The sequence below is a fragment of the Rhinatrema bivittatum genome, chromosome 1 (genome assembly GCF_901001135.1).
Source record: "Rhinatrema bivittatum chromosome 1, aRhiBiv1.1, whole genome shotgun sequence".
Lineage (NCBI taxonomy): Eukaryota > Metazoa > Chordata > Amphibia > Gymnophiona > Rhinatrematidae > Rhinatrema > Rhinatrema bivittatum.
The window spans coordinates 699,137,946-699,152,305 of record NC_042615.1 but is presented as its reverse complement, the minus strand read 5'-3'; the positions used below and the strand labels follow the sequence as shown (position 1 = coordinate 699,152,305).

General features: G+C 45.8%; 1 protein-coding gene across 1 annotated transcript in view; it reads right to left on the bottom strand.

The window, feature by feature from the left end:
* LOC115075325 (zinc finger protein 93-like) overlaps window positions 1-14,360 on the bottom strand; it is a 143,042-nt gene that overhangs the window by 46,695 nt on the left and 81,987 nt on the right. The window contains exons 8-12 of the mRNA XM_029575623.1: window positions 9,283-9,409; window positions 7,163-7,276; window positions 6,895-7,008; window positions 1,371-1,499; window positions 173-280 (exon numbers count right to left, since the gene is read on the bottom strand). Coding sequence (XP_029431483.1) covers window positions 173-280; window positions 1,371-1,499; window positions 6,895-7,008; window positions 7,163-7,276; window positions 9,283-9,409 — 592 coding nt within the window. The remainder of the gene's footprint in view (window positions 1-172; window positions 281-1,370; window positions 1,500-6,894; window positions 7,009-7,162; window positions 7,277-9,282; window positions 9,410-14,360) is intronic.

Below are 14,360 nucleotides of genomic sequence, written 5' to 3'. Positions count from 1 at the left end.
CAACCAAATATTCTTGAACAGCCTGTTGGAGGCCTGGGATTCATTCTGGACCTCAAACCAGGCAGCTTAAAACAATTGAATTCTAATGGCTTCGAAATAAAAACTGAAAGTCAGTAATAAGATTCACCCTCTATTTATAAAGTAGTTTATTATAAAGGAATTTTTTGCTCACCACTGTTGGTATCCGTATCCTCTTCTCCTCCCTCCAGCTGGTCACCGACATGAAGCTCGCCCATTTTCAGGATTTCCACTGTAGGGTCAGGACTATAACCTCGGCTGCCTGTTAGAAAAATGGGAAAATATCCTCAACTTATAAACGGTCTGGGGTAGTGAATTAAAAAGGCAACAACTGGCTAAAAGTGAAATGGATGCGAATCCCGTGAGCTCAGAAAATTTAAATGTCCTGGCAAAAGGAGTTACAATCCTCTGTAGCTACGGAAAGGAATCGCGGCAGGAAAGGCACAGTTCCCACAATACCTTAGTAATGAAAAGTGCTGCAGAATGTGCCGTTTGCTATGGAATCCCACCTCCCTCTCTCCTTCCTGCTGCTGCTGCCTGTATGCATCATCCTGCCCCTCCTTTCCTCCAACGAATTCCAGTGGGGACCATCCTGCCTTCCCTTCCTCCAGTTGCCAGAACAAAAGGGCTCCCAGAAAACAAACAAAAGCCACAACTGTTGGGAAGAAGGAAGGGAGAGCGTGTTGGGGCAGTAATGAGAAGGTCAGAAATAGTGAGGGATGGAAGGAAGTATGAAAAAATCATAAGGGATGGGAGAAAGGAGCTGGTGAATAGACTGGGGTAAATAAAGGGACAGAGAGACATGCAAAGAGAGGGGGGAAACAGAGGAGAGAATGCAAACGGAAGGAGAGGAAAAGACCTCAGAGGGAAGAAGAGGAATTGGGAAGAGAGACAGGCTGTAGTGAAATGTTGGGGAGAATGAAGAAGAAGAAAGGAATGAACAGCAAAAAATAGAGAGACCTGAAAATGAAAGGACAAAAAAACAGAAATAATGAAAGTCAGTGTATTCACTCCCAGCCCTCAAGGGCCACAAACAGGTTGGGTTTTCAGGATATTCCTAATGAATATGCACGAGAGAGATTTGCATACAATGGAGGCAGATGCAAGCAAATCTATCTCATGCATATTCATTAGGGGTATCCTGAAGACTGACCTGTTGGCAGTTCTCGAGGGCTAAAAGTGAATACCAATGATGTAACTACAGCCATCTAATTATCCATACAACAAAGTTTGGAAGCTAGGGGGCACAATTATGACACTTCAGTCTCATTGTATCTGGTGTAGAGGAGGTGTCTTTCCTGCAATAAATATTTGGATTAGTCCATCACTATCGTTAATCCAAGTTACATCACCTGCTTCATTCAGTTCCTCACATGCACCTGTGATGGTGAGGTTTCCTCTTTTCTCAGCTCTCTGGGGCTCAATCCTGACGCCTTCTTGCTTAAATCGGATTAAAATGTCTGGTTTGACAAGGGGAGAGCCTGTTGTGGGAAAAGATAGTTACAATATGTTTAGAAAAGTTACCCCATCACCTCTATTATCAATGCAAGTGAGCTCAGAATTTTGCTGTGTAAGTAGTCCTGGATTATTGGTCTATGTAGTTTTATTAATGTTAGTATTAACCTTGTGCACATCAACTATATACCAAAAGATTATAACTCCATGCTAAATACTATTATACACTGCCTTGAGTGAAAGTTTACTTTAAAAAATAAATAAATAGGTATTGCCACCAGTGCAGAGTTAACAATAATTTGGGCTGCGGCACAGATTATCTTCAGAAATCCCTTCTAGCAGTATCCTGATAATTTTAACACTGAGGTACCAGTAAGCCACTTTATTCCTACAGGGCCACAAACAAGTCTGGTAATCAGCTACAAGAAATGGAACAAGTCATATGGGACATTTAGTAATGCCAGAGTTACAAGCCTAATATCAGCAGTGCAGCTGCATCAGGCTTCCAAGAAAGCTGATGCAAACTGCATGGAGTGGCAAGGTAATAACCAGGCCCATCCTCTGCAATATACGAGGCTTAAATTTTCAGTTTTGTCGGAAGGAGAGAGGATTTTTTATATTGGAACTAAGGAGGTAAGATGAACCCTATAAGAAACTCCTTGCCGAATCCCATGCCCTGCTCGCAACTGGAAAGAAAATCAGTGGCCCAAACAACACTTCCAGGGACTTCTGGAAGAAATGAGATCCCAAACCATCAAATGCAATTTTAAAATATTTCAAGTATAAAAAAAGACTGACTCATCAGGAAAAAAAGACTGCAACTCCCCCGGCCTTCCAGACAGCTCAGACAAACCCAGCCAGGGAGACCAGAGACATCAAATAAAATTAATTACAATTCATTTTTAACCTTTCTTTCCTTGGAAGAGCTCCCAAAAATCTTCCTGTCCCTGATTTAGCTACAGTCATCATGGAAATAAAAAAATAGACACAGCGGAGAGAGTGGGAAATTTGGAGACAGCAGAACCAAAACTACCAAAAGGATTGAGGAGGCAGAATTGAGGAGTGCAGAATTGGAAAGCTAGATGAGCAGAGACAAAACACTTAAATAAATTTCTATAGGACAAAGTGGAAGACAGAGAAAATTGGGCAGATACTCCAATGTCAGGATCTTCCAGTTCTGTAAAAGAGCCGAGAGCCAGAACTCCTTTGTAAGAAATCTGTTTTCATATTATCATGGAAGCAAAGGAATATGACATCGGAACGGCACACAGAAACCAAGGACTCAACATAAGGCAAATAAAAACAAAGTGCATTCATAATTATTTCTCCTGGAAATAGAGAAGTTTATCATAAGGCAGCAGAGAGGCACTGTCAAGCTGCATATAACAACCAGTTGGTAAGAATATTCCCAGACTTCAGCACAGAGACAATGCAGGAAAGATGAGATCTCTATAAACATAAAGTGGAGCTTAGAAGCATGGGCCTCCAGGCAGCAATATAGTACCCAGTGAAAATAATAATGTAGAGGATTTACCTAAACTCAATCAAGGAAGCTGAACAGTTCATCAGAGACCAGAAGACCTGTAACTCTCCCCCAACATCTGAGCTATCTCGTGGACCTCCTAAGATGGCATTGGTCCACATTTCCATACCTGGGAGCTCTCCAGATTTGTCCTGGAGATGCCGGAATTCTAAAGAAATTGCTGGGTCTTCAGGTCAACATTGGGAAAACTCTGGGTCCTGCTGCAAAAGCAGGCCTCAGATGTTCCCACAGATACCAGAACTGTGCTGGAGAGCTTGTGGGGACAGAGGGATATTTATCCAAGTGTGGTGGAAGTGCCCATTAATTGATCATTATTGGGATGCTGTCTTTGGCTTGTTCCCAATCGATAATAGGTGCATCAGTGATAAGATCACTTCAACTGACTTCCCTGGGCTTCAATGACTCAGTTAAACTTTTGACTTGCAGAGTTTGCTACAACAATTGTCTCTTGCGGGTCAAGGCGAAATGCGTTGAACTGAAAGCAACCAGAAGCCCTGAGACTTGAGAGGGTCATATAAAAACTGAAAAAAGTGTATTACTTGAACAGGTTAATCGCCTTGAGGAGAGGGACATTGGGTATATTTGAGAAAGTTAGGAATTCCTTTGAAACTTGGAAGTATAACCATGAGAAGGGAGCTTATTATTATTATTCATTTTGGGCCAAAATGTGGTGCTCTCTTCCTCGATTCATCTTACAATCTATGTTGTGCATATTAGTCTTACCTCTTCTTTTGATGTGATGACAGCAGATGGGGCGGGTGGAATTGAGGATATCTTGTTTACTTGTATATATTACGGATGGATAAAGGAAAATTGGTTCTTACCTGCTAATTTTCATTCCTGTACTACCACGGATCAGTCCAGACCGTGGGTTGAGCCTCCTGTCCAGCAGATGGACAGACTAAAACTGAAAGGGTATCCCATATCAGGTCAGAGCCTACCCTGCATCCCTTCAGTATAAAGTACTTTCAAAGCAGATATGACTCCCCAAGCAAGTTAAGAACAAGAAAACTGAAAAATTGAATTAATTGAACAATTGAACCATTGAAAGAATTCTGTATGAATAACGCTCTTGCATAAAGATTAATTCTCATTGTCATCTGATAGATGCTTCATGTGCCTCTAATCACAATTAAGCACAATAAGAACAAAATCCAGGTATCCGGAACACCTGCAAAGGAAGGAAACTTCGAGCGAACGAAAACAGATCTAGCACGGGAGGGTGTCTGGACTGATCCATGGTACTACAGGAATGAAAATTAGCAGGTAAGAACCAATTTTACTTTCCCTGTACATACCCGGATCAGTCCAGACCGTGGGATGTACCAAAGCTTCCCTAAACAGGGTGGGACCGAGACAGTCCCGCTTGAAGAACCTGCCGCCCGAAGGAGCCAAAAACTGGAGCCTGTACATCGAGGCAGTAATGACGAGCAAGATATGCAGAGATTTCCAAGTAGCTGCCCTGCATATTTCCTGAGGAGAGACCGACTGACTCTCCACACAAGAAGTGGCTTGAGAACGTAAGGAGTGGGCCTTTAGGCCTTCCGGAACCATTCAGCCCTTACAGATGTAGGCCGAAGCAATAGCTTCCTTAAGCCACCGTGCAATAGTGGTCTTTGAAGCCTTATTTCCCTTATTTGGGCCACTCCACAGGACAAACAGGTGATCAGAGATCCGAAACTCATTCGTCACCTGCAGGTAATGGAGCAAAACCTGTTTCACATCCAGGCGGCGTAGATCACCCCCCGATTCACGCGCGACATCTTCAGAAGAAAAAGCTGGAAGTTCTACTGACTGATTGATGTGAAAGGGAGACACCACCTTTGGCAAGAATGAGGGGACCATCCTGAGAGACACTCCTGAATCAGAAAAATGTAGGAAAGGTTCCCTGCACGACAAAGCTTGAAGCTCCGAAACTCGTCGTCTGGCAGAACAAATGGACACCAGGAACACAGTCTTAAGGGTCAAATCTTTAAGCATAGCCCTCCGTAGAGGCTCGAAGGGAGTTTCACAAAGAACCCGAAGGACCAAATTAAGACTCCATGAGGGACAAATAGCCCATACCGGTGGCTTCAAATGTTTGGCCCCTTTGAGGAAGCGAATGACATCCGGATGAGTCGCCACCGACAACAATGTTGTCGAGGACGGAGCCGAGGGTGGAGACCTGCACCCGCAAGGAACTGACAGACAATCCTTTGGAGAGGCCATTCTGTAAGAAAGAAAGGACCTGAGAAACCAGAGTGTTATGGGCTGATACTCCCGAAGCAGCACATGCATTCTCGAACACCTTCCAGACTTGGACATAAGCGAGAGAGGTAGCCTGCTTCCAGGCTCTTAAGAGCATGGATATAACCTTTTCCTTATATCCCTTCTTTCTCAATCTCCGCCATTCAAAAGCCAGGCCGCTAGACAAAAAAGATCCGCCTGATTGAAAAATACGGGACCCTGCCGAAGAAGGTGGGGTAGATGACCGAGGTGGAGAGGGCCGTCCGACACTAGGTTTACCAGATCAGCGAACCACGGTCTGTGAGGCCACTCTGGAGCCACTAGAATGACGGGACCCTGATGGAGCTCGATTCTTCGGAGCACTTTGCCCACCAGTGGCCAAGGAGGGAACACGTATAGGAGAACGTCTCGAGGCCAGGGGAGGACCAGCGCATCCACTCCTTCCGCACAATGTTCCCTTCTGCGACTGAAGAACCGAGGTGCCTTCGCATTGTGCATTGTGGCCATCAGATCCAGATGTGGGAGACCCCACCTGCGGACAATCAGATTCAACGCCTCGTCTGACAACTCCCACTTGCCGAGATCTAATGTCTGACGACTGAGGAAATTGGCTTGAACATTCTCTTTCCCCGCAATGTGGGACGGTGCTAGGCGCTCTAGGTGACGCTCCGCCCAAGCGAAGAGCTTGCTGGCTTCCAGAGCCACCAGGCGACTCCTGGTACCTTCCTGTCGATTGATGTAGGCCACCGTTGTGGAGTTGTCCGAGAAAATCCGTACCGCCTTGCGATGGAGCAGGGGGAGAAAGGCCCTGAGAGCCAGGCGTACCGCCCGAGCTTCCAATCAGTTGATGTGCCAGCGAGATTGGGCTGGAGACCAGTAGCTTTGAGTAGACTGGGTCTGGCACACCGCTTCCCAGATGGAGAGACTGGCGTCCGTTGTGACAACGATTCTCTGCGGCGTTTGAAGGGACACCCCCTTCCACAGGTGGGCAGGCGAGAGCCACCATTGTAGCTCGGCGACAATAGACTCGGACAGCGGGAGAGGCGTTTGAAATTACTCCGACATCGGCTTCCAGTGGGACAGCAAAGCTTTCTCTAACGGACGCATATGCGCAAAAGCCCAATCAACCAGATCGATAGTGAAGGCCATGGAGCCCAAAACCTGAAGGTAGTCCCAGGCCATGGGCAGCTTGAGAGAAAAGAGTGCACTTGGTCCCTGAGTTTGAGTGCTCGCGAATCTGGGAGAAAGACTTTGCCGACTCGAGTGTCGAATCGCGCTCCCAAGAATTCCAGAGTCTGGGAAGGCCGAAGCTTGCTCTTGGGAATGTTGATGATCCAACTCAGGGAGGTCAGAACCGCCAGGACCCTGCTGACCGCCAGCTTGCAAAGAGACTTCAATTTGGCCCGGATGAGCCAATCGTCCAAAGCAGAGACTCAGGCAATGGAGGCAAGAGAGAGGAACAGACACACCCATCCATAGCAGAGACTCAGACAATGGAGGCAAGAGAGAGGATCAGACACACCCATCCAAAGCAGAGACTCAGGCAATGGAGGCAAGAGAGAGGATGATAGCCTCTTGTCATCCCACTGCTAAACAACTAAATGGCAGCAGTTGATCTCAGTAGAAATGTCCAGGAGGAATTTTATACTTGCTTGTTACAAGAGGGTGAATCTCTTCCGTCATTTCTGATTCAGGATCATCAATGTAAGGCAGATCTTTCTCTTCTTTAATGCTCAGTGAGAACACAGACGTTACAATCGGAAGGCCTGTTATGAGAAAACAAACATGTCTAGAAGGATTCTGTGAGGACCTGCTAACAACACATTAGACAATTGATTTTAAGTATCCAAATGTTTGATGTTAATAACCTACCCCCTGTGATATGAAAATGCAAAACCCTTTAAATCCATATTTACTTACTAATGGCGGGATCATTCATGTTTTCTTTTCCCTCCCACTCATAGTGTTGAGTGAAATATTTCTCATCTTCCTTTTTAATCTTGAATATTACATCAGGATTAAGAATTGAATAACCTGTCAACAAAAATAGCAAAATTGCATTTAAATTATAGAAACCCTGGGTGGGGTTAAACCATTTAATGTTCTGATGAAGAGGATGGTGGCACACAGCCACTTCTATTCCTGACCCATCCTAGGTGGAAAGAAATAAAGGTTAAAAAGTTATAAGGTGAGACCTTTTTATTGAACTAAATTATAAGGATGGGAATTCATTGCAATGAAATAAGAAATAAAGATGTTATTTCCTATTTTGTTGCATTTTGGGAATAGGAACACCTCCCCCCCCCCCACACACACAAATTTTGGATTTTTCCCTAACATTTTTTGGGGTGAAAGGAGCCAAAAAAGTACATTTAGAAAAAAAACAAATAAACCCTAAACCTACCCCAACCCTTCCTATGTATTTAAATATAAAGCCCCACCAGCAGACCCCCCCACCCCAGGACTCCCCCAAAATCCACGATGGTGTAGCGGGAGCCCAGGAATGACCTCCCACTCCTGGGCTAGTGGCTCGGGAGCAGAAGATCACTCCCGGGCCCCTAGTAGACCACCAAGGAATTTGGGTGAGTCCTGGGGGGGTAGGGTCAGGAGGATGAGCAGGGGGCTTTTATTTAAATAAATGGGAAGGGCTAGGGTGGGTTTTGGATTGCGTTTTGTTTTTTTTTTAATTAAATTTTTAACGAAAAAAACAAAACTGATCCTGGAGTGGACCTGAAATGGCCCACCCTCGATATGAAAATGTACACATGCCAAAACATTTTGGGGGTACCACCCCTACTAAAGCTCGACTAGCTTTTGGGAGCTATTACACTCTTCCTCGGGTCATAAGAACATAAGAACATGCCATACCGGGTCAGACCAAGGGTCCATCAAGCCCAGCATCCTGTTTCCAACCATGGGCAATCCAGGCTACAAGTACCTGGCAAATACCCAAAAACTAAGTGTATCCCATGCTACTGATGCCAGTAATAGCAGTGGCTATTCCCTAAGACAACTTGATTAATAGCAGTTAATGGACTTCTCCAAGAACTTATCCAATCCTTTTTAAAATCCAGCTACACTAACTGCACTTACCACATCCTCTGGCATCAAATTCCAGAGTTTAATTGTGCGTTGAGTGAAAAAGAATTTTCTCCGATTAGTTTTAAATGTGCCCCATGCTAACTTCATGGAGTGCCCCCTAGTCCTTCTATTATCTGAAAGAATAAATAATCAATTCACCTCTCATGATTTTATAGACTTTATCATATCCTCCCTCAACCGTCTCTTCTCCAAGCTGAACAGTCCTAACCTTTTTAGTCTTTCCTCATAAGGGAGCCATTCCACCCCCTTTATCATTTTGATCGCCCTTCTCTGTACCTTCTCCAGTGCAACTATATCTTTTTTGAGATGCGGCGACGAGAATTGTACACAGTTCTCAAAGTGCGGTCTCATCATGGAGCGACTGAGAGACATTAAGGCAAGAATAGAATGAGCGAAAGATGACATTCACCAGTAAATATAAGTGAATTATATAAGGCATTCCAATGATTGGCTGAATAGGAAGAGAATATTAGCTCTTGACAGCGAGCCAAGAAATGTATGAAGTTGGTCCTATAAAGAGATACCACATTACGTTTTTTAAATTTTGTTTGTTAAACTCTATTTCTTGCATTCAAGTGGTCTATCATGGCAGCTACAATAATTCTTCCTAGGTGGAGGCAACGCAGGTGCCAATCTTCTCTGCCAGCATGTGTCCTCCAGGAGAGGAGTCTCAACTTCTTATTAAGAGCATCCAAGAAGAACTAGGATATAAAGATAATTCTCCCGAGAGCTAGAGCCAGAGTGAGGGAGAAAGGGGTGATATTTGACCTGTGACATCTGGACAGAACCTGGAGTTACACATTGTACTGTGTAGTTATCTAGTGCAGTTGACTAAGAATCAGGATGTAGCAACCATGATTTATTCAGCCCTAATAAAACAGCAGCACCCATCTTGTAATGTGTCTATGGGTGGTAGATGACAGGAAAATCATATTTACCCTGTGACATGAGGATGCCATGAATCTCCTTGATGACCTTCTTGTACAGCTCCTTCTGCCATCCTCCCAGAACGTCCCACTCCACTTCCAAGAAACAAGCTGCAACATCACTGAAAGTGACCGATGTCTGGAACAGCAGATGGGACATCCTCAGCCCCTCTCCCTCCAGCTTCATTATAATGTGAAATAAACTTTATTTGGCCTCTGTCAGCAAGATCAAGCTGCAGAAGGCTATAGCTCTGCTCTCCTAAATAGCAACAGGCTGATGTAATAAGGCACACAAGACCTTAGCATAGGTTTTACTGGAGAAATTACTTACCTGATAATTTCATTTTCTTAGTGTTGACAGATGGACTCAGGACCAGTGGGTTATGCTCCCCTGCCAGCAGATGGAGATGGGGGTCAGATTTCAAAGCTGACATCACCCTACATACACCCCTGCAATGATCTCAGCCCTTCAGTATTCTCTTCAAAATCACTGTGGACTTGCTCTTGAAAAAAAGGGCGACCAAAATGATAAAGGGGATGGAAAAGCTCCCCTATGAGGAAAGACTAAAGAGGTTAGGACTTTTCAGCTTGGGGAACAGATGGCTGAGGGGGGATATGATAGAGGTGTTTAAAATCATGAACGATCTAGAACGGGTAAATGTGAATCGGTTATTTACTCTTTCAGATAATAGAAAGACTAGGGAGCATTTCATGAAATTAGCAAGTAGCACATTTAAAACTAATCGGGGAAAGTTCTTTTCACTCAATGCACAATTAAACTCTGGAATGGTTAGTGCAGTTAGTGTAGCTGTGTTTAAAAAAGGACTGGATAAGTTCTTGGAGGAGAAGTCCATTAGCTGCTGTTAATTAAGTTGACTTAGAAAATAGCCACTGCTATTACTAGCAACAGTAGCATGGAATAGACTTAGTTTTTGGGTACTTGCCAGGTTCTTATGGCCTGGACTGGCCACTGTTGGAAACAGGATGCTGGGCTTGATGGACCCTTGGTCTGACCCAGTATGGCATGTTCTTAAAAATGTGATTAAAAACAGATAACCATAACTGTACTCAAGCAATCATAAATAATGAACCCCAGTAAAAATATAGATGGATGATGGCTTACCCGTAATCTCTTGGAATCACAATCCACTCCACAGGCGAATCATTGGCACTGTTCTTCGGCAGTCGTGGGCGGGATGCTGAGTCCATTAATCTACACTAAGAAAAACAAAATTATCAGGTAAGTAATTTCTCCATTTCCTAGCGTGTGGCCAGATGGACTCAGGACCAGTGGGATGTACAAAAGCTATTCCCGATCAGGGCGGAGGGCTGCCCTTGGACCGGTTAACACTGCCCTTGCAAAGGCTGTGTCCTCTTGGGCCTGTACATCCAGGCAACAGAACCTGGAGAAGGTGTGTAAGGAGGACTACGTTGCTGCTCGGCAGATATCGATGGCAGACAGCGGTCTACCTTCTGCCCATGAGACCGCCTGAGCACTAGTAAAATGAGCTTTAACCTGCTTCCTCATAGGTTCCTGTGACCACCTCCTTAATCCAGCGAGCTATGGTAACCCACAAAGCTGGTTCATCCTGCTTTCTTCCACCATGAAAGACAAACAAGCAGTTCGTCTTTCAAACTGGTTCTGAAATTTCCAGATACCACACCAAAAATCTACTGACTTTCAAATGATGGAGGAGGCAGTATTCTTCCGCATCCTTGTGCTTATCCAGGGAAGGCAACAAAATGGACTGATTCAAATGAGACTCCAAGACTATCTTGGGCAAGAAGGATGGAACGGTGCGAAGCTGTAACGCTCCCGGAGTTATCCGGAGGAATGGTTCCCGACACAATGTCTGCAGTTCAGAGATGCGATGTGCCAAGCATATCGCCACCAGGAACACCATTTTCAAGGTTAATAAACACAAGGAAAGACTGCACAGCGGCCAAAAGGAGGGTCCTACCAAAAATTCCAATATTGGATTAAGATTCCACAAGGGAACTGGCCACCATAGGGGTAGTCGAAGGTGCTTCACCCCTTTCAGAAAATGGGCCACAGGCGGATTCCATTCACTTCACCCCCGAAACAGGAGAGAGCTACTACCTGGACCTTCAAGAATTTGAAGGGATTTTGACCACACAAGGGGTGATACCACGTTCCTTGCACCAAGTCTCAAATACTCTCCAGACCCGCATATAAGCTAGGGACGTAGAGAACTTCAGAAGGTATAGTACGGTAGCCATTACTGCCGTAGAATATCCTCACTTCATCACCTGTATCAGGCCCCTGTAGGGTGAGAGATACGGGGGGGGGGGTCTCCATCAGGAGTCTCCACATGTCTACATACCACGGATGCATGGGCCAATCTGGAGCTACTAGTAGGACTAATTCCCTGTGGTGCTTGATTTTACGAATTACCCTGCCCAGCAGAGGCCACAGAGGAAAGGCATATAGCAACTCTTCTTCTGGCCAGGTCTAAACGAGAATGTTGATCCCAAGGATCACTGATCCCTTCTGCAACTGAAGAATTGGGGAACCTTTGCATTGTGAGATGTGTCCAGCAGGTCGATGGACGGGAGACCCCAGCGATCTACTATCAGCTGTAAGGCTTTGGCCGACAATGCCCATTTTCCTGGATCCAGACTCTCTCTGCTTAGAAAATCTGCTCTGACGTTGACTTTGCCTGCGAGGTGGGAAGCTGAGATCATCTGTAGATGTATTTCCACCCATTCCATAATGAGATCTGTCTCCTGTGACACTTGCTGGTACTTGGTTTCACCCTGGCATTTGATGTAGGTTATCATAGTTGCATTGTCCGACATTACGCGGACCATTTGACCCTGGATTCTATGGCTGAATTGTAGACCCGCCAATTTGACTGCCTGGGCTTCCAAGTAGTTGATGTTCCAGAGGGCTTCTTCCTCAGTCCAACGCCCCTGGGCCGTCAGTTCCTGACAATAAGCTCCCCAGCCTTGAAGCCTCACATCTGTTGTGAGGACCAGCCAGTTCGTGGAGGACAGGGGAAGGACACCCCTGCTCAGGTGAGCTTCCTGCAACCACCACTGGAGCCAAGAGCATACTCCCATTGGTAAGTGGAGGCAAATCAAATAGTCTTGAGACACCGGGTTCCAACGTTACAGTAGTGAGCGTTGGAGTGGTCGCATGTGTGCCCTCACCCATGACACTACTTCCAGGGTTGCCACCATCAAACCGAGAACTTGGAGGTAGCTCCACACCGTCGGACATATCATGCTCATCAACTGATGCACTTGGGACATCAACTTCCTTATCTGCATGGTCGGAAGGAAGACCTTGCCCAGCTTGGTGCTGAACCCAGATATTCCAAGGACTGGGAGGGCTTGAGACTGCTTTTGTCCAGGTTTACAACCCAGCTGAGTTCCTGAAGCAAGGGGTCACCCTGTTGGTCACCCAGAGATTCTCTTTCACGGACTTGCCCCGGATCAACCAGTCGTCCAAGTACGGGTGCACTAGGATTCCCTCTTTTCCCAATGCTGCCGCCATGACCACCATAATCTTGGAAAATGTTCTGGGGCGGTGGCTAAGCCAAAGGGCAGTGCCCAGAACTGATAATGCAGAGTATAGGAAACGTTGGTGTTCTTGATGGATTGGAATATGTAGGTAAGCCTCGGCTAGGTCCAGGGAGGTTAAGAACTCTCCCAATTATAGGCAATCATCACGAAGCATAGGGTTTCCATGTGGAAATAATTCACTCGTAGATGTCGATTGACACTCTTGAGGTCTAGGATGGGGAGAAAGGAATCTTCCTTCTTGGGTACGATGAAATAGATGGAATAATGCCCCATACTTTCCTGGGGCTCAGGTACTGGGATTATAGCCCTCAGAGCCTTAAAAGAGTAGTCTACACTGTCTGCTTCTTGTGCTGGGAGTGGTAAGGAGACCATGAATATGTCCCGAGGAGTGCTGTGAAATTCCAGCACATATCCTTCTCGAACGACCTCCAGTCCATTTGTCCAAAGTGATCTTGACCCACTGCTGGTAGAACAGGGACATTCGACCTTCTATCTCCTTGTTCCGAGGGTGGGTCAGCAAAATTTAATTGGGTGGTTCGGGACGAACCTGAACCCAAGCCTGCCCCTCTCTTGGGCTGTCGACTACAAAAGGAACGACACCTCCCAAAAGGCTGAGACCTCTGAAATGTCGAGTTTCTCTAGGGGCAGAAGCGTTGGGAGCCCCTGGACCGACCGTTCATAGGCAAGGGGCACTGTAACTGATTTCTCTTATCTTCTGGTAGCCAGGGAACTGGAGATTTGCCCCATTTACTGGCCAGCTTTTCCAATTCACTTCTGAAAAGGAGTGATCCTTTAAAGGGCATCTTTGTAAGATTTGCCTTGGAGGTTGTGTCTGCTGACCAGTTCCACAGCCATAGCTGTCTTCTGGCTGCCAGCACCGAGGCCATTCCTCTGGCCGAAGTACAGACAAGAGCCGAGCCCACGTCAGCTAAAAAGGCGGCGGCAGGTACCATAACTGCTCTGGGATTCACCCCCGAGTCATCCACCTCCTAAGACAGGAATAGGCACGAACGAGCTATCAGGGCACAACAAGAAGCTATCTGTAATATCATTGCTACTGCATCAAAGGTCTGTTTAAGGATGGACTCCATCCGTCTATCGTGCACACATCCTTTAAGTCCACTCGTCCCTCCACTGGGATAGTTGTTCGCTTAGTGCCGTCACAGACCAGTGCATCCACTTTAGGGAAATGCAAACGTTCTCTCGCTGCCGGGTCCAGTGGGTATAGAGCTTCTAATGCTCATCCACCTGTAAAACTTGCTTCTGGGGCATTTCATTCCAGGTCAATCAACTCCTGGATGGCTTCCAGTACTGGAAAGTAGCAAGAGACTTTCCATAGGAAAATCAGAATGGGATTCTTCTTTGGTTCCATCATAGATTCCACCCCAGGAAATTCCAGCACTTTCAGGGCCTGGGAAACCAGGGCCAGCAATTCGTCTCTATGGAAAAACCGTAACATGGTCTGATATGGTTTTAAACGAGGGGGAATTTCTCCATCTTCCATGGAATCTGTATCCTCTTCGTCCGTGCCATCTGAGTCC